Raw genomic sequence first — 26311 nt, 5'->3', positions numbered from 1 at the left:
AAAGAAGACACCTATCTTTCTTCTTTTCGATCATTACATGCAATGGTACACATTTGTTGCAATATTTAGATTTATTTACACTTGCCGTTTTAACGAATTTTTAACTCCTATATGTAACGCGTCTAAAAATGTGATTAATTGATTGGTTGAAGCTTAATCATTCTTAGGATGAGTACATTGATTAATTAAACGCGCTTTTTAAAACGTTTCCTAACCCTCAGTAGTCTCTTTCTGATGATTTGCCACATACAGTGGTCATTCTACTCCTCAATTTCTTTACTTTTTTATACATATTCTTCACCGTAGTGAATTTAATGTGATAATAATACTGGATACAACCATGAAGTTCATTGAATCATAACTACATGCAGTTATGAAAAAAAAATGTCCATTATGTATGCTGTACTTCAACTACAAACCTAACATTACTGCATTTGCTAGGCTGCGTTGTTTTTGCTTTGGCTGTTGTATGGCATCATTTTTTTTTTTGACAACTGCGATAACTACAAAATAACACAAGTGGAAGAAGAGGCATTACGGCGCCTATAGCTTGGAGGAGTGTGGACTCTAGGTGGAGGAAGTGCTCTTGGTGGACTGGGAGCTCTTCCCGGCAGCCCTTGCGCCATTCTTTCCAAACGACTCCGGAATGACCTGATGGGTGTAAAGTAGTTGTTTTCCATCCAAGATCTTTTAAAGAACATGATTTTAGCAACTCTCTTTCTCTCTCCTCCAATCACGATGTTGTCTGACACAGCCAACATGTTAGAGACTGCACACAGCTCAAAGAATTGGTTCGATGATCCTCCGCAGTCTTCACTGTGGAAAAATACCTTGTTTAACAGCTCATCTGGGCTGAACAGTAAGACAAGAGCGAGCAGTGCATCGGTTTCTGCTTCGTTCAGCGAATAATAGTTCTGATAATTTCTTAGCCTGCTTAAATTGGGATCGTTTAGATCAATAACGGCTGCCACAACGTTGAGGTAATACATCAGTTTTGCTTTCGGATTCGCTGGTACGGTGGCAGTTGTTCCAATTTCTTTGATGCCAACTCTTTCTCTGACCAATGCTGCCATTCTGAGGGCTTCGAAACCTTGTAGACTGGAAGTTAAACAGAACGTTTCTCTCAATTTCAAACATAGACTTGATCATGACTTCCACAAAATTTATCTCTGCAGTTATAATTGTAATTTATTAATTGGCAGCTTAAGATAAGACTGAAGCAATTCTGAGGCTTTAAATGATTTTACAACCCCCACACCAAAATCGTAGAGTATTATTTTGTCTCATAATACCCATTGATGTGTCATCAGAGGTTGCGATTGGCAGATTGTATTCTTGAAATCTGGAATGAAGGCATTTCATCATAAATGAAGCGATAATTGGAGTATTCCGACCGTCTTGTCCTTGGCTTCAGTTCACCTAGCCGCCATTTTGAACGAGAATGCCCTGGGAATGCTGGAGACGAGGTTTCTTAACACAACATTGGCAATTTGTTGCCAACGTCGTTGTTTATATGTATTATTTGCAAACAAATTTAAGTAGACAAGACACCGTGCTTAATGTAGCTGTCAGAAAATTGTTGGGATGCAAAAGCGCTAATGAACCATGCATATATTACGACTTTTTTTTCCAGCAATAATTATTTCAAGAAGAGTATTTTGTATATTGGGCTTAATTTTTCAGTTGTTTATTTTTGTAGCCCGTTTGGAGAAAGAGAGGCATATGCTGATTAAAAAAAAATAGTTGTAAAGAATGACTTGCCGAAAGGACGATCTTTGATGACGTTATTGTTTCCATTTTGCCTCATTAGCACAAAACGTTTCGTACAGAAGACATCATGCTACATACAATGTGACCTGCCTCCTCCACAGGCTTTTCCAAGGCCGATCGATGCGCGGATTCTGATCGAGAGTCGCGAGTGGGAGGATTGGGAGCGAGTGCGTAGCGCGATGGGGGAGGATTGGGTAACTAACTTTCGAGTGCCCTTAACAAATAATTATCGGAATAAACGGAAAGTAATTTTTGTTATTCTTTAGGCAAATGTATAAATTGATATTGAAAACTGTGATAAAACCTCTGATCTGATATTATGTGCAAACACTTGAAGATATTTAGCAATTAAAATTTCCTTGGCTAGATCCGTTCAAATAACGTCAATCTGAAGTACCCAGTTTAGCTTCCTACTGGTTTGATCACTGGATCGAAGAACTCCTCGGGCGATTCGTCTCTTTCGATCAACTGGTTCTTTTGAAGCGTTGTGATTTATGACAAAATACTTTTAAAGCTGTGCACACGTTCAAAAACACGCAAATGAAATGATGTAGTTTCAAGGTACCAGACTTCGGGTTTGTTATAAGTTTTGCAATTTCACTAGAGCATTCATTAACTCTCAATGTATGCAGTAACGTCGCGTAATCTAGACTGGCTTTAAGGGAACGCTGAAGCATGACATTTATTCATAAATAGAAAAAGAATTATGTTAATACTTGTTTTCCTGTTGGTTTGTTCAGGACTCAACGGGTGGTAAATTTCGTCTCAAAACTCTAAACTGTTAGTTCATAAACCTTGATAACTTGTTCCTGCCTCATTTGTCTGAGTATCCTCGTTTTTGTCTTGAGCCTAACAATACCAGTCAACCATGTGTGATTAAAAAAAAAAGAATAAGAAAATATTGCTGCCCACTTTACTTTCATCTTTGTCGCTGTTGGAATTTCACGGCTATGGTCTTTTCGTTCGTCGTCATTTCAGAAGGACGACAACGTGAACGAGAACGTCACCAAACAAAAATTTTAATATGGTAAAACGATAACCACTTTGCAGGAGCGTTTTGAGTCTTGGTACATTTCTTGGACGTTCTATCTCTGCAAAACAACAACGTGAGTTGTCCAAATTCACTGATCGCGTATTTTGGAGAACGACGACGACGGCTAATTTTTGTATTGCTTTTTGGGGTTGAACGCCCCCTCCCCCCTCTCTTGTACTTCTGTAGGTTACCATTCTCAGCTGGAGCTAGTCCTAAACCAATAGATACACAGGCTAAATCTGGATAATCGCATTAGGCGTTGTTCTCGGCGTCGCCATCGTCATAACTTAAACTCCCAAGCCACTCCATGTTGGCGTTTTGGAGCCGTGTCGACTGTGAAATTTTCTCCTAACAGAGCCTCGCTAATCGCTAATGAGATGTAATTTTCGATCTAAAACGAATAGAAAGTTCTCTTTTCGGGTCCAGTCTAGTCTTGTCGACACAATTTGTTAAGAATGATGATTTAGATAAACAAAATGCTGCCCTCTCCACCGACACTAATACTCACTATATATAGATTAAATAGCTTAGTAACTTAAAATTGTTATGGGTGATAAAGGTATACGTACTGTTAAAAACTGTGATTGAATGTCCAGATCACTTCAGTCTGCAAAACGATCAACCAGCAATACAAGGAAGTAAACAACTGCGTTGAAAGAGGAGTAAAGGACGCTGATATTGAGATCACGTGTGCGAAGCAACCAATCCCGAGACATGAATTAATTTAATTAATTCATCCTGAGAATGAATTAATTTGCACAATGTATCATTTATTGTCAGCAGTGTAATTGCATCCACAAGACTGTGCTGTTTAAATTGGTTTCCGTGTAGTTGAATTATGAAAGCGATCAATTAAGTTAAAAGAAATGTTTCCTTGTAGACCCTTAATGAGAGCTTAGTTATATCTTTTTTTTCCAAACCTTGACAGATAAACAGAGAGAATGTTTTGCAATTTTGCCTAAACGGGCTTTGAACCGCAACAATTTCCGTTCATTCTCGGAAAATGAAATGTTCGACAAACTCGACTGATTTTGAAAGGATTTTAGACAGCCCCTCTAATTAGCACTGACTCCTTGAAAGCTGAACAATCACCCCACTTCAATGATTTTGTACTAAAGTTCAAGTTCAGCCGTTTTGCTACTATAATGAATTTTCAAGTGTAAATGTTGTACAGTTTAGCCAAATTGTTATATGTGATAGTTTTAACTTACTATTCAAGCTGCTGAATAACATTATGTATTGACCCCAGCAAGATGGAGTTTTTTTACTTGCGGGTTGGGGGTAATTGCAATTGTCAAAGAAATCGCTCTGATTAACGGAAAAGTTTAGCCAAATTTGTCATACTAACAGGGTATTATAATCTTAGAAAGGTCATCTGAATCCAACCAGATTTTCTTCACTAAATGGGTGTATAATATGCAGGCACGAGAGTGCGGGGGGAGGGGAGGGGGGGGGGGGGGGGGGGGTTAAAGTACGTACCTCGGTGTTTTTGGACGTTGTGAAATCAACGAGATTTATAATGTCCTTCTCATAACCCACCACATAATATATTTTACAAAAAAGAACTCCAACACATGACATATTTCATACATTTATGTATATAAATGTAAATGTAAATGTCAAACTTTATTTATACACGGAAAACCATCAGTTTCATTAAGCTAAAGTATGAAACTAAAACTAAAACTGCTTTACATGATTTCCGTGTGGGAATCCGAGACAGCAGCTATAGATACATCAGCTACCTTCTTGATAGCTTTCTTAAAATTATTTACCTGCAAAACGATCAACCAGCAAAACAAGAAGTAAACAACTGCGTTGAAAGAAGAGTAAAGGACGTTGATATCGAGATCACGTGCGCGACACAACCATTCCTGAGACATAAAACTAAATTAATTAATACATCCAGAGAATGAATTTATTTACACAATGTATCATTTATTGTCAGCAGTATTACTGCTTCTACATAAATGTGCCGTTAACATTGATTCCCATTTAGTTAAATTATGTAAGCAATCAATATTCTTGAAAGAAATCTTTCCCCGCAGATCCACAGTGAAAGCTATGTTATATATTTTTTTCTTAATACTTGACAGATAACTAGGGAAATTGTTTTTCAATCTGGCCTAAACAGGCTTTGAACTGCAAACATTCTCGTGTATTCTCGGAAAATGAATAATGGTCGACATACTCGACTGATTTTGAAAGGATTCTGGACAACCCTATTGTTACCACCGATTCCTTGAAAGCAACACAATTAACCCGCTACAATGATTTGTATTAATGTTCAAGTTTAAGTTAAGTTGTGCCACTATAATGAATTTACAAGTGTAATAACAATTGAATAAGGTGTCGTCGTAGCCAACAAAAATCCACAAGACTCTATAATGGGCCCCCTCTATCAAAACTTGTACGTGCAGTGTTAATTTTAAATCCTTATAAACGGGATTTTACAGTATCTAATTTTAAGACTCGAATATATACTTTTTATGGCATTTTCATGTCCAACTAAGCAAGCTGTTTTATAGTTATTTTACGTAAGATGCTAATCATTTTACTTTAACCTTAGACGTACAAGCAAATTCACACTCTCACCGGTCGGGATGGGGGGTGGGGCTGGTTGGAACCCTCCTCCGCAGGGTTTTCGTTGTGTTTAAGGGGCAAAAAGGAAAAATAACCCCGGGCCCTTCCCCCCCCCCCTACCCCCCCCCGGTCTGGATATGGTTAAGGCGCTGCAAAATTAGTTTGTACTAAGTTGAAAGCCTTAAGCTTTAGAAGATAACATACTTTTGTGATGGCTTTGACATCATAAAACAACCAAGGACATCATTAGAGCAAAAATCTTGCATCCGCCCACTGGATTTTACCATTTTCTTAGAAAGTCAGAGAATAACGGAAATTAATGCAGAATCAAGCCGAAATGATTACAAAATGTAAAATTAAACACTTCGTACACCTTAAAAACAAACAAGAAAAAAACTAGAACGAATACAGACAAAACGTTAAAATGACATTTTTTTGGAAAAGCATGCTTGTAAGTTTGACGTTATCATATTAACGTCTAATATTATGGACATATGGTTGACATACTAAGGGATAAGTGAACTGCTTCTGAAAGTTTTAGCTTTACAGAGTAAATCCTCTTTTCAGAATTTCGTAAACGCCTGAAAGTGGCCCATCCTTGTACGTCCGAGGGTTAAGATTTTAGTTTTTACGGAGTATGTGTTCTGTACTTCTAACCAAAAAACTGACATTAATGTATTTGTTTTGTCGCTGTATGAAATCAAGTAGTAATGTATTGATTACTACAAAATATTACAACAAGAGGCATCATTGTGCCGTTGGGGTGGGGAGGAGTAGTGTAGATTATTACTGGTGGAGGTTGTGCTCTTGGTGGACTTGGGGCGCTTCCCGGCAGCCCTCGCGCCATTCTTTCCAGTCGACCCCGAAATGACCTGATGGGTGTAAAGTAGTTCTTTTCCATCCAAAACATCTGAAAGAACATGATTTTAGCCACTCTCTTCCTCTCTCCTCCAATCACAATGTTGTCTGCCACAGCCAACATGTTAGAGACTGCACTTAGCTCATAGAATTGGTTAGTTAATCCTCCACAATCTTCATTGTGGAAAAATACCTTGTTTAGCAGCTCATCTGGGCTGAACAGAATGACGAGGGCAAGTAGTGCGTCGGTTTCTGCATCGTCAAGTGAATGATAGTTCTGATAGTTCTTCAATCTGTTTACACTTGGATTGTTTAGGTCAATAACAACTGCCACACAGTCGAGGTAGTACATCAGTTTTGCTTTCGGATTATCTGGTACCGTGACCCTTCGTGTAATATCTTTGATGCCAACTCTTTCTCTAACCAATGCTGCCATTTGGAAGGCTTTGGTAACCTGAAGACTGGAAAATAAACAAAACTTCCCTTTAATTTCAAACACAGACTTGATAATGAGTTTATAAAGTTTCTATCTTTGCAGTTGTAATTGCAATTAAGGAGGCTCGATTTATTTTTTTAGCTCTAGGGTGGTCGTTTTGAAATTGAAACTTATGTAGGAAGCCACTGTTCGATTTTGCCAAAATACACCATAATGATCAAATATAACCAAAGTTTTATTTTTTACTTGTCATTAAGTCACAAAAGTTTTTTGTTTTCAAACAAGCTTGATTTTCTCGAAATCTAATTTGACTCTTGGTATTAAGTTTTGATGTGTTAAAGTTTAGTAGTTCGACTAACTGTTGACGAAATTTTAGAGAAAATCTGTAAGAGCGTTTTAGAGTAGATCAAGAATGAAGTTTTTTGTAACTTCTCGTAGTTTCCTAAAATTGGCAGTCGATATACCGTAAAATTCCGGTTATAAGCCCTCCCGCTTATAAGCCCCTCCCCCCCCCCCCTCCCCCCCAGTTATAGCTTCATCTATCTGGAAACAAAAAAATACGTCCGATTATAAGCCCCCCTCTGCCGGATGACAGTACTGAACACTGCTAAATGTTGCTTTATTATGCGGTTTTTACTAAAAAAACGTATTTCGTTTAACACTACCGTGGCTCATTTCAAAACGTTCTTTTTATTCCGCTTTTAAGCCCTCCCGGATATAAGCCCCTCCGTTTATAAGCCTACTCAAAACCCCTTACGAACTTGTATAAGCCCAGGGCTTATAACCGGAATTTTACGGAATTTTAAAAAGCAAAGCAAAAACGCTCTCGCTTTTAGTTAATGGTCTTTGGTGGTGTAAGTATTTATATTTCATTTTGAATGACTGCGTTCAAATACTACGAAACAATTTAAGAGCGCCTATTTCACATTGACACGGGATTTTTCTGAAAACTTCATTCTTGATTTACTTGAAAACGCTCTTATAGATTTTTCTAAAATTTCGTCAACAGTTAGTCAATCTACTAAACTTAAACATATCAAAAAATTAATACCAAGAGTCAATCTAGATTTCTAGAAAATTAGGCTTGTTTGAAAACAAAAGAAAACGACAATGGTTGCTATGGTAACCTTTGTGACTAAGTGGCCAGTACTTGATCATTATGGTGTATTTTGGCGAAAATCAAAGATTGGCTTCCATGATAATTTTCATTTTCAAATCAACCACCCTAGCGCTAAAAAAAACTACATCAAGCCTCCTTTGATTCGCAGTTTCGACCCGTTCCATTGCTCGGACTCCCTTCAACTACAATTGAAGTATTCTGTATCCTTGTTGTGTTACACGAAAGACAGCAAAATCAACCTAATGAACCGGTCAATTATAATTTTGTAAAGTTTGGCGTCTGAGTCAATTTAAAATCAACCAATATGCATTTGATAATTTGTTAGTCGATCCCAACAATCTTCACAGTGCAAAAATACCTTGCCTACTAGCTTATCTGGGCTGAACAGTAGGACGAGTGTCAGAAGTGTGTCGGTTTCTGCTTCGCTTAGTAAATAATAGTTCTGATAATTTCTTAACCTGTTTAGTTTGGGACTGTTTAGATCGATGACAAATGCCACAGAGTCGAGGTAGTACATCAGTTTTGCTTTCTGATCTCGATCGACTGTTTCCTTTGAAGTATTGTCTTTTACGACGAAATACTTCTAAAGCCGTTCGCCGTTCGAAAACATGGAAATGAAATGATGTAGTTCCCAGGTACTAAAATTTTCGGTTTGCAAGAGAGGATGAAGGTGACTCCCCCATATACGCCTTATTTCAAACATAATCCCTCTTAAGTTATTTTTAGACGTGATACCCAGTACTTCCGCGGATGTGAATGCGCGTTTTCGTGGAGAATGCAAAGGCAAAAACATGGCGGTCGGCAGAGTGGGAAAAGTTATCTCTAGCTCTGCACATGGACCACGCTTGTCTAAAAAGCAATTTTGGTTTCTCAGTTATTTTATGCCCTGGTAGTAACGTGGCATCAAAATAAATCTCAAATGGAGGTCAGTTTTGTCAATGTTCTTTCTCCTCGACGAGATCATAATGCGTCCACAAACACAGGGCACATATTCTGCATTTCTATTCGTTATGAAGAGGAACATGGAATGAGGCCGAACCTCAAAAAGCCAGAGGAACTTGCAGGGAACTGAGCGAGGTAAGCGTTTTCGACCGCACTTCATTGTACAATATTGAAATTCTAATTTATACATATAAACTGGTTTTATAGTCTACCTGCGCAGTCAATCCCGTTTATTACGGCTTAATAAAAGTCCGAACGATGAATTCGTGGTGAAATTTATCAAGCAAAAATCCAAGCCGAGCTTGTAAAAATTATAGAACGAGGCGAAAAAAAAAATAAGATGAAAAAACTTTATTGTATGAACCATTTAAGTCAATGTGTTGTAAAATACGTTTCTGTCATTTGAGGTGGATTTTAAAGCTAGGTCAAATTAATTAGAATCACATTTTTTTTATAATTTGAGACGTTACTCGGAATGCTTGTAAACATAATAAAAATTATATATCATGTTTGCCACAGGACAGGAATGGTCCGTCAGGGAAAAGTCACGGAATTATATTGAGGCAGGGGAATTGAAATTGTAACATCTGATTGATGCCATTATTAAACCATTGCAGGCCAATAATGTGATCTCAGTGTTGATTTTCTTTTGTTAGCGAATGATAAATGCTGCTGCTGTACTGATATTTTGCATATACTTGGTCAGGAAAATTTTATTTGTATCAGGAAAAATTGGTAGAATTTTGAAGTTGTGATTATTGTATTGTATTGTATCGTATCGTACCGTATCGTATCGTATTGTATTGTATTGTATTGTATTGTATTGTATTGTATTGTATTGTATTGTAAGTCAATATATGTGGCAGCTATTATAAAAAATAATTGCAGAAGACAAAGGTTATATATTGATTTTTGATTTTCAACAAAGTGAGAATTGTTGGTATGTAGTATGTTGATAAATTTCTCCTCAAAACCTGCTCATTTTCCCTGAGTTCATTCTTGGTCTGAAAAATTAAACTTTATTGTAAATATAGTCGAGTTTCTAGTGATTATTCAGTTGGTTAAATGAGATACTTCCAGTAGTTAAACTAAAAACAAATATTTTTTCACAGATCCACTTGCTGACCTCATCAACAGAAGCAAGGAAATGTTGTTTCATCAGAGTCTAACAGATCATATCGTACAGCTAAGCCCAATCAGCCAAGTACATTCTTCTGAAGTTTGAATACATTCGCAATCAAAGGAGGGATATTTAGGCTGTATTCTGCAATATCAGTGTGTGAAAATTTTGTAATCTCTGATGTACTCTGAGAGAATAAAAATCCTTATTCAGTGCTTGAGAGGTTTTATTTTTTGTAACGAATAAGTAAAATTCGAGTCTTAGAAATGTGAATAATTTACTGAGAAGAGGAAAATTGTTAGTCAAGGCTGAAAGGGTTTAGAGTGAAGAGCAAAGGAACAAAGCAAAACCTAAGCCCCTAATTTTATTAGGTGTCAGGTGATACACTCCCAAGTTTTTCACTGTACTTTTATAATAGTTGAAATGCAAGAAAAAAAAAATACATTCTGGTGAGGTCTCAAAAATCACGTCAGAAAACCTGAAGGGCATGACATGAAGGTTATCGCCATTAACTTCTATTATCCTATTCAGATTTGCGCTCAGAGATACAAACATGTACATCGAAAAATTGGTCCGGCAAAAATCACGAACTCATCCGTAGATTGGCCACGTGCGTACTAAAGTCTCCAATGGTGAAAATCGAGGATTTTTTTTTTTTCGAGAAAAGTACTTAAAGAATAGGTTGTGCAGATGTAAAACAAGGTCAGGTCTGGGAGGAGCGGTGTGGGGGATGATTTTTAGTGCTAATAAATATCAAACAGTGTGTGAAACGGCAGCATTTATAGCGTGGGCAGTATAATTTTATTGTTCGTGGAGACCGATATGATTAAAATCTTCCGAACAATTTCATTATCCACTCAGGCAAATAATGAATTACTTTGGCAAACTCAGTAAATGTAAACAATCTCTTTTTCTAGCCACAGTTGAGCTCTCGTTTTTAAATATTAAGAGGTTTACTTAAACCATCACATTTCGTGGAAAGGTCCGTGACAAGAAGAGGCTCACGCTGGCGATTTGTTTACGTTCCGCGGGGATATTAAAGACTTTAAAATCTATTTTTAAGTTTAAGGATTTCTGAGAAATTCTAACCACTGCACGAGTACATCTGCAGCTATGTATTGTTGGGGAAAGATTATCACTTCTTACCAGGATGACTGCGAGAGCACATCAAGTCCTTGAATAGGACTTGATGATTTGAAAGCTCTTAAAACCCCAAATATAGAACTAGAACTAGTCGGAAAAAACTTATCCCCGAAAGCTATCTACCAATTGCCTTTTAAAGTCACGGTAGAAAACAAACTAAGATGTTTCCAATATAAAATCATTCATGGCATCCTTCCCACAAACAAACGTCTTTTTAAAATGGGACTGAAAACATCACCTCGCTGCGATCCACTATGAAACTCGGATTTGTTAAAATCCCATGAAAATCCCTTGAAAAGACCATGAACATCATTTCATGACTGGTGAATCTTGCAAAATAATTATTCATGGCCTCATCTGTGGTCATTAAATTCTCGTGAAAAAAATTAAAGTGTTTTCATGACCCATGAATTAAAAAGGACTTGGCTTTCATGGGTCATGAATTTTCAATGAAATACCACTTAATGGTAACACACCAAAAAGTTCAATGATTAAGCCATGAAAAAAATTAATGGGTCATGAAATATCATAAAAATAATCATCATGAAATTTCATGACTCATCAATTTTCCATGAAATTGTTGATGAGAAAATGCCTTGTAAAAAATCTTTAATAATTTAGTAGCAAAAGAAATGCATTCCACAATATAAAGACATGTGCACTGTATACAATAAATGAATTAAATGGATTGAGCTGTTTCACTAGACCAGTGCTTTATACAGTTATTTATACAGTCAACTTACTAGAGGACAGATCCACTTTGGGACCAGCTAGAACTGAAATAGCACAACATCAAAGTTTCTGTCTATTGATCTACAGTTAATGAATAAGGTAGGGAAAGGCTTCTATCCATTAAAATGGCACCGATGTTACTGTATGTGCTAATCAACATAAGGCACATGAAATGTAAAAAATTACCAGTAAATTCAATCCATGCATGTACAGTTGAATTCCGATAACTCAAACCTTCAAGGGAAACTGACAAAGGTTCGAGATATCCGGAGTTCGAGTTTGAGGGTAAAATTATTAAGAAAATGACCTGAAGGGGAAGCGAAAAAGGTTTGAGTAGCTATCTATAGCGCTGGAGTTCGAGTTACTGAAGGTTCGAGTTATCCAGTCGGGATTCAACTGTTTATACACTATCCACTGCATGGTACAATTTTAAAATGTTCCTACAAAAAAGTGAATAACCTTTACTTCTTTTGGAAAAATGTATTTTGATTCGGTCTATTAAAGTATCCTTGATCAGGCAGAGTGTGGTCATGTATTAAAAAGGGAATATATCATAATCTTAAATCAAGATTAGTTCATGGGGTCAGATTATAATCTTATTTCTTTTTTACACTGAATCATACGGTGGCTGGTTAGGGCCATGATAGAAACATGATTTTATTTAGGGACTGACTTAATTTAATTTAGCAAATTCAAAAACGATGTTTTAAAGCACTAAAAATTAACCGCAGAATCACTGTTACTTATCTTCATTACACTTGTAACTTTCAATTTACAGTTCTAGCTCTAAATTGACACTCACAACAAAATTTAATTTTCACTTACAACTGAAAAAAAAAACATGTGTAACTGTAAATTCTACACTTATAACTGTAAATTTACACTTATAATTCTAGGTAACTGTAAATTTACAACTGTTTTACACTTACAGCTGCCAATTTACACTTATATAACTGTAAATTTACACTTATAGCTGAAACTTTACACTTAAAATTGTAAATTTGCACTTATAACTGTATATTTACAGTTATAAGTGTGAAGTTACAGTTATAAGTGTGAATTTACAGTTATAACTAAATTTACACTTATAACTGTCAATTTACACTTATAAATGTAAATTTTCAATTATGACTGTAAATTCACACTTATATACAGTTATAAGTGTGAATAATTGTGAATTTACAGTTATAAGTGTAACTTTACAGTTATAAGTGTAAATTTACAGATATAATAGAATATTAACAGTTGTAATTGAAAATTAACAGATATAAGTGTATATTAACAGTTATAAGTGTAAATTTACAGATATAAGTGTATATTTACAGTTGTAAGTACGTTATAAGTGTAAATTTACAGTTATAACTGTAACATTTACAGTGATCAGTGCAAATCTACAGTTGTGAGTGTAAATTTCCCGTTCGAAGTGTAAATCACGGTTACAAGTGTAATAATATAAGTGTAATAAAGAAAGAAAGTGCCTTAAAACATCGTTTTTTTATTTGAAAATTAAGTCCGTCCCCAAAAAAAGTCATGTTTCTATTATGGCCCTAACCAGCCACCGTAGAATCATGAATATAGGAACTTAATTTTTTCTGGTGAATCTCTAATATTCTGCAAACTATGCAATGTCAACCTACTTGATTTAAAATACAGCGTTCAGCTTTCCATTAGTTCACTAACTTATCCTGTGAATATAAGTACAAAATAATCTTGACCCATTGCACTTGATATAAGAAAGTGTAGTCTATCCTTTCAAATAGACTAAGAGCAGTCCCTATTTTTCCGCAGAGTCCGTTGAGCTTGAAGCGAAAATTATTTTTCAAAGAGGACTCTGCGAAAAAATAGGGACTGCTCATAGTCTACTTTCAAATGACCTTGCTATCTTAGAATTACAAGCTTACCTTACTCAATTTTAAAACTTAAACAGTAGTTAACAATATGATAGTGTTTCACTCTTTTATGTTTGCAGGTTATAGAAACAAATACTGGGTGACAACTTAATTTGAAACTACTACTATACTAACCAATGTTAAGACAATGCTATAAAAACCACCATAAGCTGATGTCAGACTTATTTAGCTCGACTTGTACAATTCCTCTAATTATGAAAATCTCCGCCAGGAAACACATCCAGAGTAGACAGTCACAAGAATGCTCGTTGGTTCCTATCAAGTATTGTGTTAATTCATTTTATTCTTGATTTGCAAGGATCTGAGGAAAAATAGACCGACTTATAAAAGTTTTGAAACCGCTGAAGTATTAGGTTTCAATATAATTTTTAGGTAAATTGGAAAACAAGCTAATATTGCCGATCCGGGGACGGATCTGAAACAAAACATACAGGCGAACGCCTGTATGTATGTTTTGTTAACCTGTTCATTAAACTCATACCTTTATACAAAAGAGGAGCCTTCTCCTTGGAATCCAATATTTTTTTATAAAAGGTAGCTTCTGCTTGCAATCCTGAACCGGTGACCGAGTTTTATATCCATTTATCCCTCGTTTCGACCAGAGAACGCTTTTTGATATCAAACAACCTCGTGCCGCCATTTTGAAAACTCGTCGCCGAGAAGGCCCTGGGAACGAGGTTGTCCAAATTAGGCCCGGAAATGTCACGTGCGCTTTTAATCATTAATTTCGTAGACCACGTGATTCGTTCAAATTGACCCGCTATGTTATGCAAGGTTGTTGTATCATGCTTGGCTGAAATACGAATTGAAATAGTTTCTTAATCACCTTCGAAAAGATGTACTTTCCAGCATATGGATCGATGACTTCGTAAAAGGTAAGGTTGAATTGATTTTTAGCACTTAAAAGATCTATCAGTCGTGCGCCAAGGGGCTAGCAGCCGTTGACCCAGGTTGATCACCTGGGGAAATGAAAACTGGTCTGCTTTGAGAAATCGGGGATAAAATATAGGAGAAGTACTGCACGAAGGAAACGAAAACTGTTGGAGGAATCGAAAATTTAGAGTAGTCGAGGTTTCGAGGAATCGGGATTCTACTGCTTCAACGTTCAGTTCAGAACTCCGATTACATGTACGTTCGTAAGCGAAAACAAAGTGAAGCGAAAGAGCTAGTCTGGTTCACCATTTAATATTTCGAATGTTCGATTCGAGAAATTGATTCCGTGCAGTTGTTCATTCATGTGGAAAATTATTTTCCCAAAAATCTAATCTGAACTGAGATGAATTAATCGAGGTTCCACTGTAATACATCTACATATGCATTGTATTTTCTGTATTTTCTGGTGGATACAGTTACTGCAGAATGATATTATGCAATGGTTATCTTTGTGTTGGTTTCTGATTGGCTGTATTCTTTAAAGCATGTACAGTAAATGTATGCACATGAAGCCAATCTGTCATACAGTAGTAAGCTTTCTGTGTAAAAATAGTAGCCTTCTCAGCTTGGGTACACAAGGGACCAGTTCCAAAAGATTTGGGTCCATCTTATTCTACTTAAGAAATAGAAAACATGTTCCGTGTTTCTATCGAGTTATAGAAACAGGAGTGGAAGTTTGGGAGAACGAGAAATGCTGTGGGAACACGAGTCTATAGACGAGTGTTTCCACAGCTTTTTCGAGTTCTCCCAAACTTTCACGAGTGTTTCTATAACTCGATAGAAACACGGAAAACATGTTTTCTATTTCTTTTAGAAAACAGCTCAAAGAAATCAACGCACATCAAAGTAACATTTAGCGCTTTATTTAACATCAAAACGTAGATTCTCTTCACCTCGCGGTGTTACGTCATGAACATAATCAACCAATCATAGTAAGGGAGTCGATGAACAGAAATAAATCAACTGTTCAACATTTGCTTCAAGGCTAAAATTCACCGTTTTTTGGCCAAACAAACAAAGAAAACAGGCCCCAAAGTTAACGTAATTATGAGAAATAATTAAGCCGATGGTTTAACTGAAGTCAAGCACTGGAAGGAGTCAAGAATTGTGGTTTTATTTCGCTTCATCGACCTAACCGAATGGTTTGACGACCGACGCTGCCGATCGAGCGACTCGAACCTTGGAGGTGAAAGCGCATTATTTTTCTGTTAAAAGAAGTTTGACTCGGCATTCTGGACGAATATCTTGTCCCGTCGAGGAGCTGTGAATAGTTCTGAAGTGCTGCGAAGCCTAGAATGGAGTGAAGTTGCGCCAATTCATATACTTCTTTGAAAGGTCAGCCGCTTCGATAATTTCTTTCACAGACTATTTTTGAATGTGTAGCAGGCTCTGTAAACATCTTACTCGCTTGTTTTCAAGTGTGCAAATATTTGTTTAGTCTTAACCTGGTTTTTGTCAGCTGTGACATTAAAATGTTGTTATTTTTGCATTGCTTATTTCAGCGCCGTGAATATTGATTGCCGTGTCTACGACAACTGTGTGTGTCTCCATCGAGTTATAGAAACACAATTTTTAACCAATCAGTGCACGTATTTACTTTGTGCTATTTTCTAAATGTAATTTGAAACCAGTCTGGAATGGATCCAAATTAAACTGGACCTGGCATTTTGCAGGTCCAGTTTTGGATCCCAACCAGACTGGTTCCAAAACAATCAGATGTAAATACACTAGAAGCTGATCCTGTCTGGTTCATTTCTGTTGAGATTGAAATCTGGTCTGAAGTGAAGGCAGCCTTTGTTAAATTCGTACACAGAAGGTCCTCAGTTATTTCGACAATATAGAGGATATTACACGGGGGCGTGTAGATATGAATTTTATGTTCGAGTGGTAAAGCAATATTTTACGAATGAGCGGAGCGAATGAGTAAAATATTACCTTTACCGCGAGAAAATAAAATTCATATCTTCAAGCCACCGTGTAATTTTCTTTTTATTATATAGACAAAAAACATGCATGAAGTTAAGGTTAAAACATTTTATTAATCAAAAGGTTAAACACGAGCGACGGCTAAATATAACAATTAAGCAAATTGCAAATCTGAAAGGCAAAATTTCGCGAACTGAAGCTTTCAAAAGATGTATTACGTAAATGTAAAACTGTTTATTAGCTTTCATTACTGTCACTGATAATATAATTCGCCGTTTTGAAATCTGTTTCTGCTCAAACTCACCGCTTTTTTGTTTCTGATCGCGAAGTCTTGCAGTTCGGCGGCGGGAATTTCTTGCCGTTCACTCTCTTTGTCTCCACAAGGTAGAAGCTCTAATAATTTTAAGTCATTTGAAGTTTTCTTCTTCGTGTTAACATATTTTCCTGCTCCTCAGTAAAACATTTTATTTTGGCTTCAGTGAACTTCACGAATTGATAGCTCGCCATTTCCAACCGGCGTTTGGCAGCCTTGCACAAACAACTGTGCAAAGGCGGGAAATTACGTCATCGATATCCTCACTAGTTAGGATATGGGAAATACGCCACTACAGTCCCGGATGCAGTTTCGTATGAATTTTACGAGTGGTCTATTTTCCAGTAAAACACTCGCGGCTATATAATAAATACATGTATAGCACTGCAGTCACTGCTTCAAGGTTACATTCATTATTACACACTCAGTAATTATTTTTGAGTTTTGCAATGTGAGATCTTTACATGTATATTTGGCACTTTTGCTCTTGACGCCATTTTCGTCAGACCTTAAAGCTTACATGTATGTATCCGTAGGGTGAATTAAACATGACCTTTATCTAGTCTTTTAAGCCATTTGGCTAACTGGTGTAGAAAATACACAAGTATCTTTCATAAACTAGTGTGGACTTCCTTACATGTACCTAGGGGTTCAGAGATTTAATCTGGACTACATTATGTTTTAGGTTCATCAATATTAATATACTGTTGTTTTACTTTTTTGCAGATGTATCATGAGGGATTTTTCAAATTTTTCATTTATCACAATAATAATAAAAATAACATAATAATTATTTCATTAAGTGTCGAAAAAATATTGCAGTTGTAACCATTAATTGTTGTCCTAAAATCATCCTTCCTATTTGGAGAGGCAAAAATTAATCAATGTAATTTTAATTTCTAAAATTAATCAAAACTAAATTACCCAGTTGATGCTGGGATTTAATTTGTATTAATGATAAAAAATGAAAATTGCTTTGTTGAGTGGAATTATTCTAATAAATTTAAGATCAAAGAGGTACAAAGCATCTTGTCTTACTTTGGCAGGCCATTTATTTAGTTTTTAAGTAGGCATCAGAAACTAAAATAGATTAAGGCTGCTTTAACAAGTTAACTTGCTTGTTGCAACCCAATTGTTATGACAAGAGAAACCGACAATAAACAGTCAATTGCAAAGTAGCCTGTGTAACTTCAGCTGATGTTGGCTTGTTTGGAAAACCTTTGCTTGCTCAAGTGAGTGGAAGCTACAGTATATGATAATGAAATGAAGACCATACATCTAATATACATTCAGTATGAAGTCACCTATTTGGTAAGTTTGTTATATGTTTTCTTTGATTTATTATGATATTTATGTTAACAACCACCAGAAATGTAATTGATTCATTTCAACTGTAATAAACAGTTAAAACTAAATTTTCATGGTGGTCATGTCTTTGTCTGCCTCATGAAAAGCAAGTGAGGGGCCGAATTCATGGGTAGTGGAAATGTCATGAAAAGTCATTACATTTTTCATGACTCATTAATATTCTACCGTTCATGGGAAAACAATGGGTTTTTCATGGGGCATGAATTTAATGACACCATGAAAACGCCATTAATTCCAACACCATAAAAAATGAGCTTTTAAATTCATGGATTTTTCATCACCATGAAAAAGCCATTAAAAAAAACATTGTGGGCTTCATTTTGATTCATGGCATTTTCATGGGTATTTGGTCAATTAGATTTTTTTTTCATGGGTCATGAAGCGTTGAATATTAAGGGGATTTTCATATTATTTTCATGAGATTTTTATGCAGTATTCATGGTATATTTTCATGAAAAACCCATGAAAATTTGACCATTAAAATCTACTGAAAAATCCATAAAGAAGCTATGAATTTTCCATGAAAAATTTCAGTGGATTTTCATGGGTTTTAATTTCATAGTGCGAGCGCTGCAATTTTCCCGACGAAACTTTAGCTCATCTTTTGTATGAATGCCCCATTACGCAAAATTTTTGGCGTGAAATTGTTATTTGGTGGAACGAGAAACGATCGGAGAATTGTTCTTTAAACGTGACAGATATTCTGTACGGCTATAAACCAGACTGTACTAAGTTTTACGCCTTAAACCATGTTGTAATCATCGGAAAGTATCACATCTTCCAAGCTTAATTGGATAACAGCCCCCCAAGCTTTAAAATTTTTTATCTCGTTCTCAAAGACAAAATCCTTTGTGAAAGCAGAATCGCTTTTAAAAACAACACCTTGTCGAAATTTAGATCAAAATGAACAACATTATGCGCTCTACCGCCTCAAAATGTTTCCACTTAGAATGTGCCACCCGCCTTTTTTCCTACTTTCTTCCTTTTTTCCCCTTGTTTCCGCTAAAAATTGTATTTAAAACATTCTGTTTTAAACCAACTTTGTACTTGTACTTATATGTAGTGAAATTGTGTAATTTTTCTTTGTATTATCAATATTGTATTTTTTTTGTTCGTCTTTTTTTTAATAATTAATATTGTAAAGTCTAATTCTTTTCAATAAAAAAAAAAAGAAAAAAAAAAGTCCTTGAATAGAAAATTATCAAATCCCCGCCATTTTTTTAAACATTTGGTGCCCAGCTCACACAGAGTTTGCGCATGTTCATTGGGTTTTTACGCTCTGAAGTCTACAAATAACTTAAGAGGGATTACCTTTGGAATAAGTCCTATATGGGGGAGTCACTCTCACCTTCATCCGTCTCCTGCAAACCGAAAATTTTGGTACCTTGGAAGTACATGATTACAGGTTTCATTAATTATCAAATGTGTGCAGTTATGTCGCGTTATCCAAACTGGCTTTATGGGAAAACTGAAGCGTGATATTTATTCATAAATTGAAAAAGAATTATGTTAATACTTGCTTTTGTGTTGGTTTTTTGTTCAGGACTCAACGGGTGGTAAGACTTGATTGACATTTCCGCGAAAAACCCTAACTTTTTAGTAAAGAAATATGGCTACTTTGACTGATTTTTCCCGTTTTTCTTTGAGCCTAATAATAACAGTCGATGTGTCTATTTTTTCGATCTAAAGAAAATGTCGCTACCCAATTTGCTTTTATCTTTGTCGCTATCGTACTTTTACGGCAGCGGTCTTGTCGTTCGTCGTCATTTCAGTAGAACGACAATGTGAACGAGAACGCCACCAAACAAATGGCAACTATCCATTTTGGGACGCAAATTCATCATTGAAACTGAGCATGCCAAAAGGTTTACTGAGCATAATAAAAACTCTACATGTACGTTTTGGTCTTATTACATTCCTTGCCCGTTCTTGCTAAACAAAAATGTAAATGAACAAATTCTGCGTATTTCGGGAAGGTGAACGACGACGAACTACATTTCCGTGTCCGGCTCTATTTGGGGTCGAAAGCTCTCTTTACATGATCAGCTGGAGCTAGTTCCTGAACTAGTCGATACACAGAATAGATCTGGATAATCGCGAGATTTTCGAGTAAAAAAATCAATAAATTTCTCACTAGGCGTTGTCTTCGTCTTCGCCATCGTCATTGCTTTAAGAGCGGAATTCTCTATCTTTTTAGAATTTTCGGACAAAAAGGTTAAAATCGAATTTTTTTTTATTACGCCAAAAAGACCCTTTGGGTGAACTATTTTTGAAAATATTATGTAAAACTTCCAGCAAGTTTTATTTTTTGAGAAAACGAGGAAAGTTTGTAATTCGAGCTCATGCTGTCTGAACGCCGAGGAAAACTAATTAATTGACAGCAATTTCGTGGCATTTTCGATGCGCTCGTTCTCAACTTCAGAAACTTGCCTTGAGTTCATTTTTACATGAGTATTTAACCAACCCTAGGTCTTCCTTTTAAACAGAAAATCTTCCTGAAATATGTAATTGTTGACACATTTTTACCGCGTTAAAAATTCTATCGATCGCAATTTAATTTACATACCGAATTTGACCTAACTTCAGAGGGCTAGAACACCAAGGGTATACGCTTCTATCGGTAAAACATGGGTTCTTTGGAAAGCCCTATTCTTCCTTCTTATCATATCCAAAGCGTTAGTTTGGCCCGTAAAAAGTGAGTGCGCTAGCACGAAAAATATACAGGCATTTTTGACATGTTTCCGCCATAATTCCCATTCTGCAGTCAACCGGGTAATGTCGAACTAAATTGTTAAAACGAATTAAATTTGGTCTTATGCTTCGCCGTTATCAGTTTCAATGAGTTAAATTTTTTGCTACAAAACTACAATATCTCAAATTTTTAACAGAAAGGAACAGTTTTAATAAAAATAAATAAATAAAGCAACAAACAAGACATGCTCACCTTCATTGTGCCGCCGTTAATTTATGCGAGGGAAGAGAATTGTCGCTGTATGTTGTTTTCATTTCCACTGAAGCGTTTCCTTCCACTTCTCAGTTTTTAAATATAAGATTACCCTTTTTACGCATATACATCTCAATGTAGACGACATTCCTGACATTTAGCTAGAATCTTATCCACCAAAACGGCAAATTCCTGAAATTCGTGCTATGTGCTGTCTGACTATACTCGTCACGCAAGAGAATTTATTGATATCATATTTCCAACACAAGTTGACGTGACGTAGGGACGGACCATTGAAATATCCGGTGGGGTGTTGACTTTTTCCAAAAAAACTGTTTCAAGAAAAAAAGGGATGTGACATAGTGCATATTTAAAAAAATAAGGTAAAGAAAGAACCAAAACGAGAAGTAGTTGTCATCTTTTAAAGGAGGAGTTTAATTTTTTAATTTTTTTTTTTTTTTTTTGGGGGGGGGGGGGGGGGGGGGTGGAGGGGTCGTATTAAACATTTGGATTTTGTAGGGGAACAGGGGAAGACGTTCTGATAAAGAAAGGGACAATATATATAACAGGCATAATCAAATCCCTCCCCTTTAACCCCATCGGCAAACTAAACGGTCCCAGGAGCCCCCAAATGTCGCTGCAATGCTTGTGCCCTAGAAAACCCCCCCCCCGCAAAGTACCGAACTTGATACAGTGTACGGGTTATTGGGCAATATATTTGCGTTGGCTCTTCGAGCTGGTGTCATTTAGATTTGCTACACCGCATTGAGTCCCAATAAGAACGAGAAAGCTGTCTGCGGTTGCAATCTTCTGTATCGGTTCTAGTCGCGGTGGTAATTGTACGCCCATTAGATAAATCTGTTGTTTTTCCGACTCAGATTTTCTGCTGAATTTAGATTGAAAATATTCTTATGAACATTTTAATACTCGTTTATATCGTTTAACATTTCCGTTTAGTACGCAATGGGTATCTATTGATCATGTCAGTGCCGTAGCAAAGGTAAAATAAGGGAGGAGGGGCACGTGAGCGCCGGAGGCGCGAGCTGCTAGCGGTTCTGGGGGATTTATCGTGTTATTGGATAGTAAAAGGTTTTGCCGTTTAGAGACGGTCCGTTCTATTCTATTTACAAATTTTCAACACAAAATTATAGTCTTTTCAAAATCTCAGCCTCAGATTTATTCTTAAAATATTCTTAAAAATTCGCAAATTTCAGCCTTGACATTCTTATCAACTAGATTCTTATAAATAAAAACAGTGTCAAAAATAAACCACTGAATGCAATGGTCACACGACACATCTCCACGGCCCGGCCAAGACCTGTACGCATGCGCACAGCCTATTACCCGTGGAGTGGCAGCCATGGACAGCTGACTCATCAGCATGGCATAGCCAGGAAGGGTCTCACATAAGATCATAGACCCCGCCGTTTACTCCAGAGGCGAACTCCAGAGGCGAACTCGTGTGACCATTGCATTCAGTGGTTTATTTTTGACATTTTTATGTCGTCACACATGCATCCCTATTAATTTAGTGGATCCACATCTCCTTACGCATTGCCGAGACTGTTCTACAGTCCCAGCCACAGCTCCCATATGGTTCCATATGGAGCTGGGGTTTAAAGCAACCTTCGGGTTCGCCTCTGGAGTAAACGGCGGGGTCTATGATCTTATGTGAGACCCTTCCTGGCTATGCCATGCTGATGAGTCCTTACAAGGACGAAACAGCTGTCCATGGCTGCCACTCCACGGGTAATAGGCTGTGCGCATGCGTACAGGTCTTGGCCGGACCGTGGAGATTTGTCGTGTGACCATTGCATTCAGTGGTTTATTAAAAACAGTGTATTTTGATCTATTTATGTGTGACACTAATAGACGTCAACTATACTTCTTACAGGTCTGAAGAAATTTTGTCCGAATATTATGGAAAGATCCATACACATTAAAAACATTAATTTAGGGTGGTTACACCTCGTATTTGTATGTCAGATCATGATGTTCCCTATTTTTGTAGGGGTTTAATGCGGGCCGAGCGTTTATTAACGGAAGGCAAATTTCTGTCAAATTTTCAGATTGATTTGTTTTTGTCGATCTCCGAGACCAAGGGGCAGTTTTACAAAGCAAGGCGATTTTGCTCTTCGTTTTGCCCCGAAAAACTTTTCCTGGCCATCTAAGTTTTACAGTTTCCCAAAGGTACATTATTGCGGATTGAACACGTTTATGTTGCAACTTGCAACCATGATTTATGACAAAAGTAACATAAACGGTATTTTAACTACACAAAAGAGCATGAAGTAAAGGTTATGGATACAAAGTTTTAAGTTCATAAACGCCTCGAACTGAGAGTTTCTCGTGATTTCAACGCCTGTAAGCACTAAAACAAGAACGAAAATGCGTCAGTAAGAAAGACGGGAATGCGAAAACGGCTAGGTGAATAAGGTTATATTTTGTTGTACAACGTCCATCCTAGCTATTTTACGCCAGCGTTCATTGAAAATTCCAAAGTAGCATACCGTACTAGTGCCATTCATAGCAACGAACGAACGCCCCCGGCGTTTATTAAAAAATAAGCAATTTTGACCCGGCTTTTATACGAGGCCGGCGTTTAATCGAGGTCCGGCGTTTAATCGAGAAAATACGGTAATTTAAACCATGCGGCGGCTGAAATTTTATCCGCCAAACGTAAACCGGACGACCATTGCTAATTTCTTTTGCTTGTAGCTGACCAAGAACCCTGGTGAACACTTTGGGAGTAGCACGAAAAAATGCGATTAACGAGAATTTTTTTGCGCTGCTCCAAAACTAATACCTGAACTATAAACCGACTGCCTTAAGCTATACCCGGGAGCTATATCAAGCCCGCGGGATCAGGCTACGGCTTGTTTGGCGGACAAAATTTCGCCAGGTCTGTAAGAAGAACAGTGGACGTCTATATCTATCACATATAGCAAATAGATTAATTTAATAATTTTCCGCTAAGTTGCACCTTTCATGACGCCTTAACTATAGTAAAAATAGCCCCCAGTGTACATTGTGGTCACGCGGACGCAGAGTTTTACCTGTTTGTGACCTATTAGTGACCATTAGCTGGAAGGGGGTTAGTGGGCCTACTTGTCTGCAGGATTATATTCCAGGGCACAAGCATTGCATGACGTTCAGTTTTTGCCTAAAGATACAGGCCTTTTTCGTAACGCATGTAAGATTTTATACGCAAGAATTATTATAAATATCATAACTGAAATTCATTTCTCTGGTCAGTTGTTTTCTGTATTAAGCGACATTTGGGGGCTCCTGGGACCATTCAGTTTGAATGGTGTTGAGTGGGAGGGATTTGATTATGACTGTTGAATGTATCTCCCCTCACTTTATCAGAACGTTTTTCCCCTGTTCACCCCACAAAATCCAAAATTTCTAATACGAAACCTTCTCCCACCCCCAAACTCCTCCGCTAAAAGATGACAACTACTTGTCGTTTTGGTTCTTTCTTTGTATTATTTGTTTTTTCAACAATGCACTATGTCACATCCCTTTTTTCTTGAAACAGTTTTTTTTGGAAAAAGTCAACACCCCACCGGATATTTCAATGGTCCGTCCCTACGTCACGTCAACTTGTGTTGGAAATATGATATCAATAAATTCTCTTGCGTGACGAGTATAGTCAGACAGCACATAGCACGAATTTCAGGAATTTGCCGTTTTGGTGGATAAGATTTCTTGCTAAATGTCAGGAATGTCGTCTAAATTGAGATGTATATGCGTAAAAAGGGTATTCTTATATTTAAAAACTGAGAAGTGGAAGGAAACGCTTCAGTGGAAATGAAAACAACATACAGCGACAATTCTCTTCCCTCGCATAAATTAACGGCGGCACAATGAAGGTGAGCATGTCTTGTTTGTTGCTTTATTTATTTATTTTTATTAAAACTGTTCCTTTCTGTTAAAAATTGAGATATTGTAGTTTTGTAGCAAAAAATTTAACTCATTGAAACTGATAACGGCGAAGCATAAGACCAAATTTAATTCGTTTTAACAATTTAGTTCGACATTACCCGGTTGACTGCAGAATGGAAATTATGGCGGAAACTTGTCAAAAATGCCTGTATATTTTTCGTACTAGCGCACTCACTTTTTACGGGCCAAACTAACGCTTTGGATATGATAAGAAGGAAGAATAGGGCTTTCCAAAGAACCCATGTTTTACCGATAGAAGCGTATACCCTTGGTGTTCTAGCCCTCTGAAGTTAGGTCAAATTCGGTATGTAAATTAAATTGCGATCGATAGAATTTTTAACGCGGTAAAAATGTGTCAACAATTACATATTTCAGGAAGATTTTCTGTTTAAAAGGAAGACCTAGGGTTGGTTAAATACTCATGTAAAAATGAACTCAAGGCAAGTTTCTGAAGTTGAGAACGAGCGCATCGAAAATGCCACGAAATTGCTGTCAATTAATTAGTTTTCCTCGGCGTTCAGACAGCATGAGCTCGAATTACAAACTTTCCTCGTTTTCTCAAAAAATAAAACTTGCTGGAAGTTTTACATAATATTTTCAAAAATAGTTCACCCAAAGGGTCTTTTTGGCGTAATAAAAAAAAATTCGATTTTAACCTTTTTGTCCGAAAATTCTAAAAAGATAGAGAATTCCGCTCTTAAGCTCCCTAGCTCCTTCATGTCACCGTTTTGGAGCTGTGTCACCTGTGAAATTTACCCCATTCCAGATCCTCGCTAATCACCAGTTAGATGTAATTATCTTTCGATCTACAACGAATAAATAGTTCTGTTTCCGGGTCGAATCTAGTCAACAGTATTGGACATGACTAACTAAAAAGATAAACAAAACGCTGCCCTCTCCACCGACTCTGATGCTCACTAAAGGTTACATGGCTTAGTAACTTAAAACTGTTATGGGTGATGAAGGTATACGTACTGTTAAGAACTGTGTTTGAACTCCAGATCACTTCAGTCTGCAAAACGATCAACCAGTAATACAAGAAAGTCAACAACTGCGTTGAAAGGACAGTTAATTAAGGACGTTGATATCGAGATCACGTGCTCGAAACAACCAATCCCGAGACATGAATTAATTTAATTAATTCATCCAGAGAATGAATTAATTTTCACAATGTATCATTTATTGTTAGCAGTGTTATTGCTTCCACATCAATGTGCCATTGACATTGGTTT

General features: G+C 36.8%; 3 protein-coding genes and 1 long non-coding RNA gene across 5 annotated transcripts in view; 2 read left to right on the top strand and 2 right to left on the bottom strand.

Annotated features, from left to right (window-relative positions):
* The window catches only part of LOC144628960 (uncharacterized), a 469155-nt gene that overhangs the window by 365326 nt on the left and 77518 nt on the right, over positions 1-26311 (top strand).
* LOC144629209 (uncharacterized) lies at positions 493-26151 on the bottom strand. 2 transcript variants are annotated; one of them, XM_078487438.1, is made up of 2 exons: positions 26055-26151; positions 493-1098 (listed from the first exon to the last, which is right to left on the bottom strand). In XM_078487438.1, exon 2 carries the CDS (start codon positions 1071-1073, stop codon positions 504-506), a length of 570 nt encoding a protein of 189 aa, XP_078343564.1. In that variant the 5' UTR covers positions 1074-1098; positions 26055-26151; the 3' UTR covers positions 493-503. The 2 variants fall into 2 exon arrangements, with proteins under 2 accessions (XP_078343564.1, XP_078343565.1); XM_078487439.1 differs by lacking the exon at positions 26055-26151 and adding an exon at positions 3373-3464.
* LOC144629201 (uncharacterized) lies at positions 5865-20340 on the bottom strand. The gene is made up of 2 exons (XM_078487425.1): positions 20322-20340; positions 5865-6705 (listed from the first exon to the last, which is right to left on the bottom strand). Exon 2 carries the CDS (start codon positions 6678-6680, stop codon positions 6087-6089), a length of 594 nt encoding a protein of 197 aa, XP_078343551.1. The 5' UTR covers positions 6681-6705; positions 20322-20340; the 3' UTR covers positions 5865-6086.
* On the top strand, positions 14419-17843 carry LOC144628257 (uncharacterized). The gene is made up of 2 exons (XR_013566226.1): positions 14419-14522; positions 17546-17843. It is a non-coding gene; the product is annotated as an uncharacterized LOC144628257 (long non-coding RNA).

This window comes from Oculina patagonica, chromosome 10 (genome assembly GCF_052425735.1).
Source record: "Oculina patagonica isolate OP01 chromosome 10, crgOcupat, whole genome shotgun sequence".
In the NCBI taxonomy this organism is placed as follows: Eukaryota; Metazoa; Cnidaria; class Anthozoa; order Scleractinia; family Oculinidae; genus Oculina; species Oculina patagonica.
The sequence above is the reverse complement of the archived record's forward strand: the minus strand, read 5'-3'. Positions and strand labels throughout refer to the sequence as shown.

Bases quoted from the DNA above. Each gene is read 5' to 3' on its own strand.
- LOC144629209 (XM_078487438.1), bottom strand. From the start codon at position 1,073: ATGGCAGCATTGGTCAGAGAAAGAGTTGGCATCAAAGAAATTGGAACA.
- LOC144629201 (XM_078487425.1), bottom strand. From the start codon at position 6,680: ATGGCAGCATTGGTTAGAGAAAGAGTTGGCATCAAAGATATTACACGA.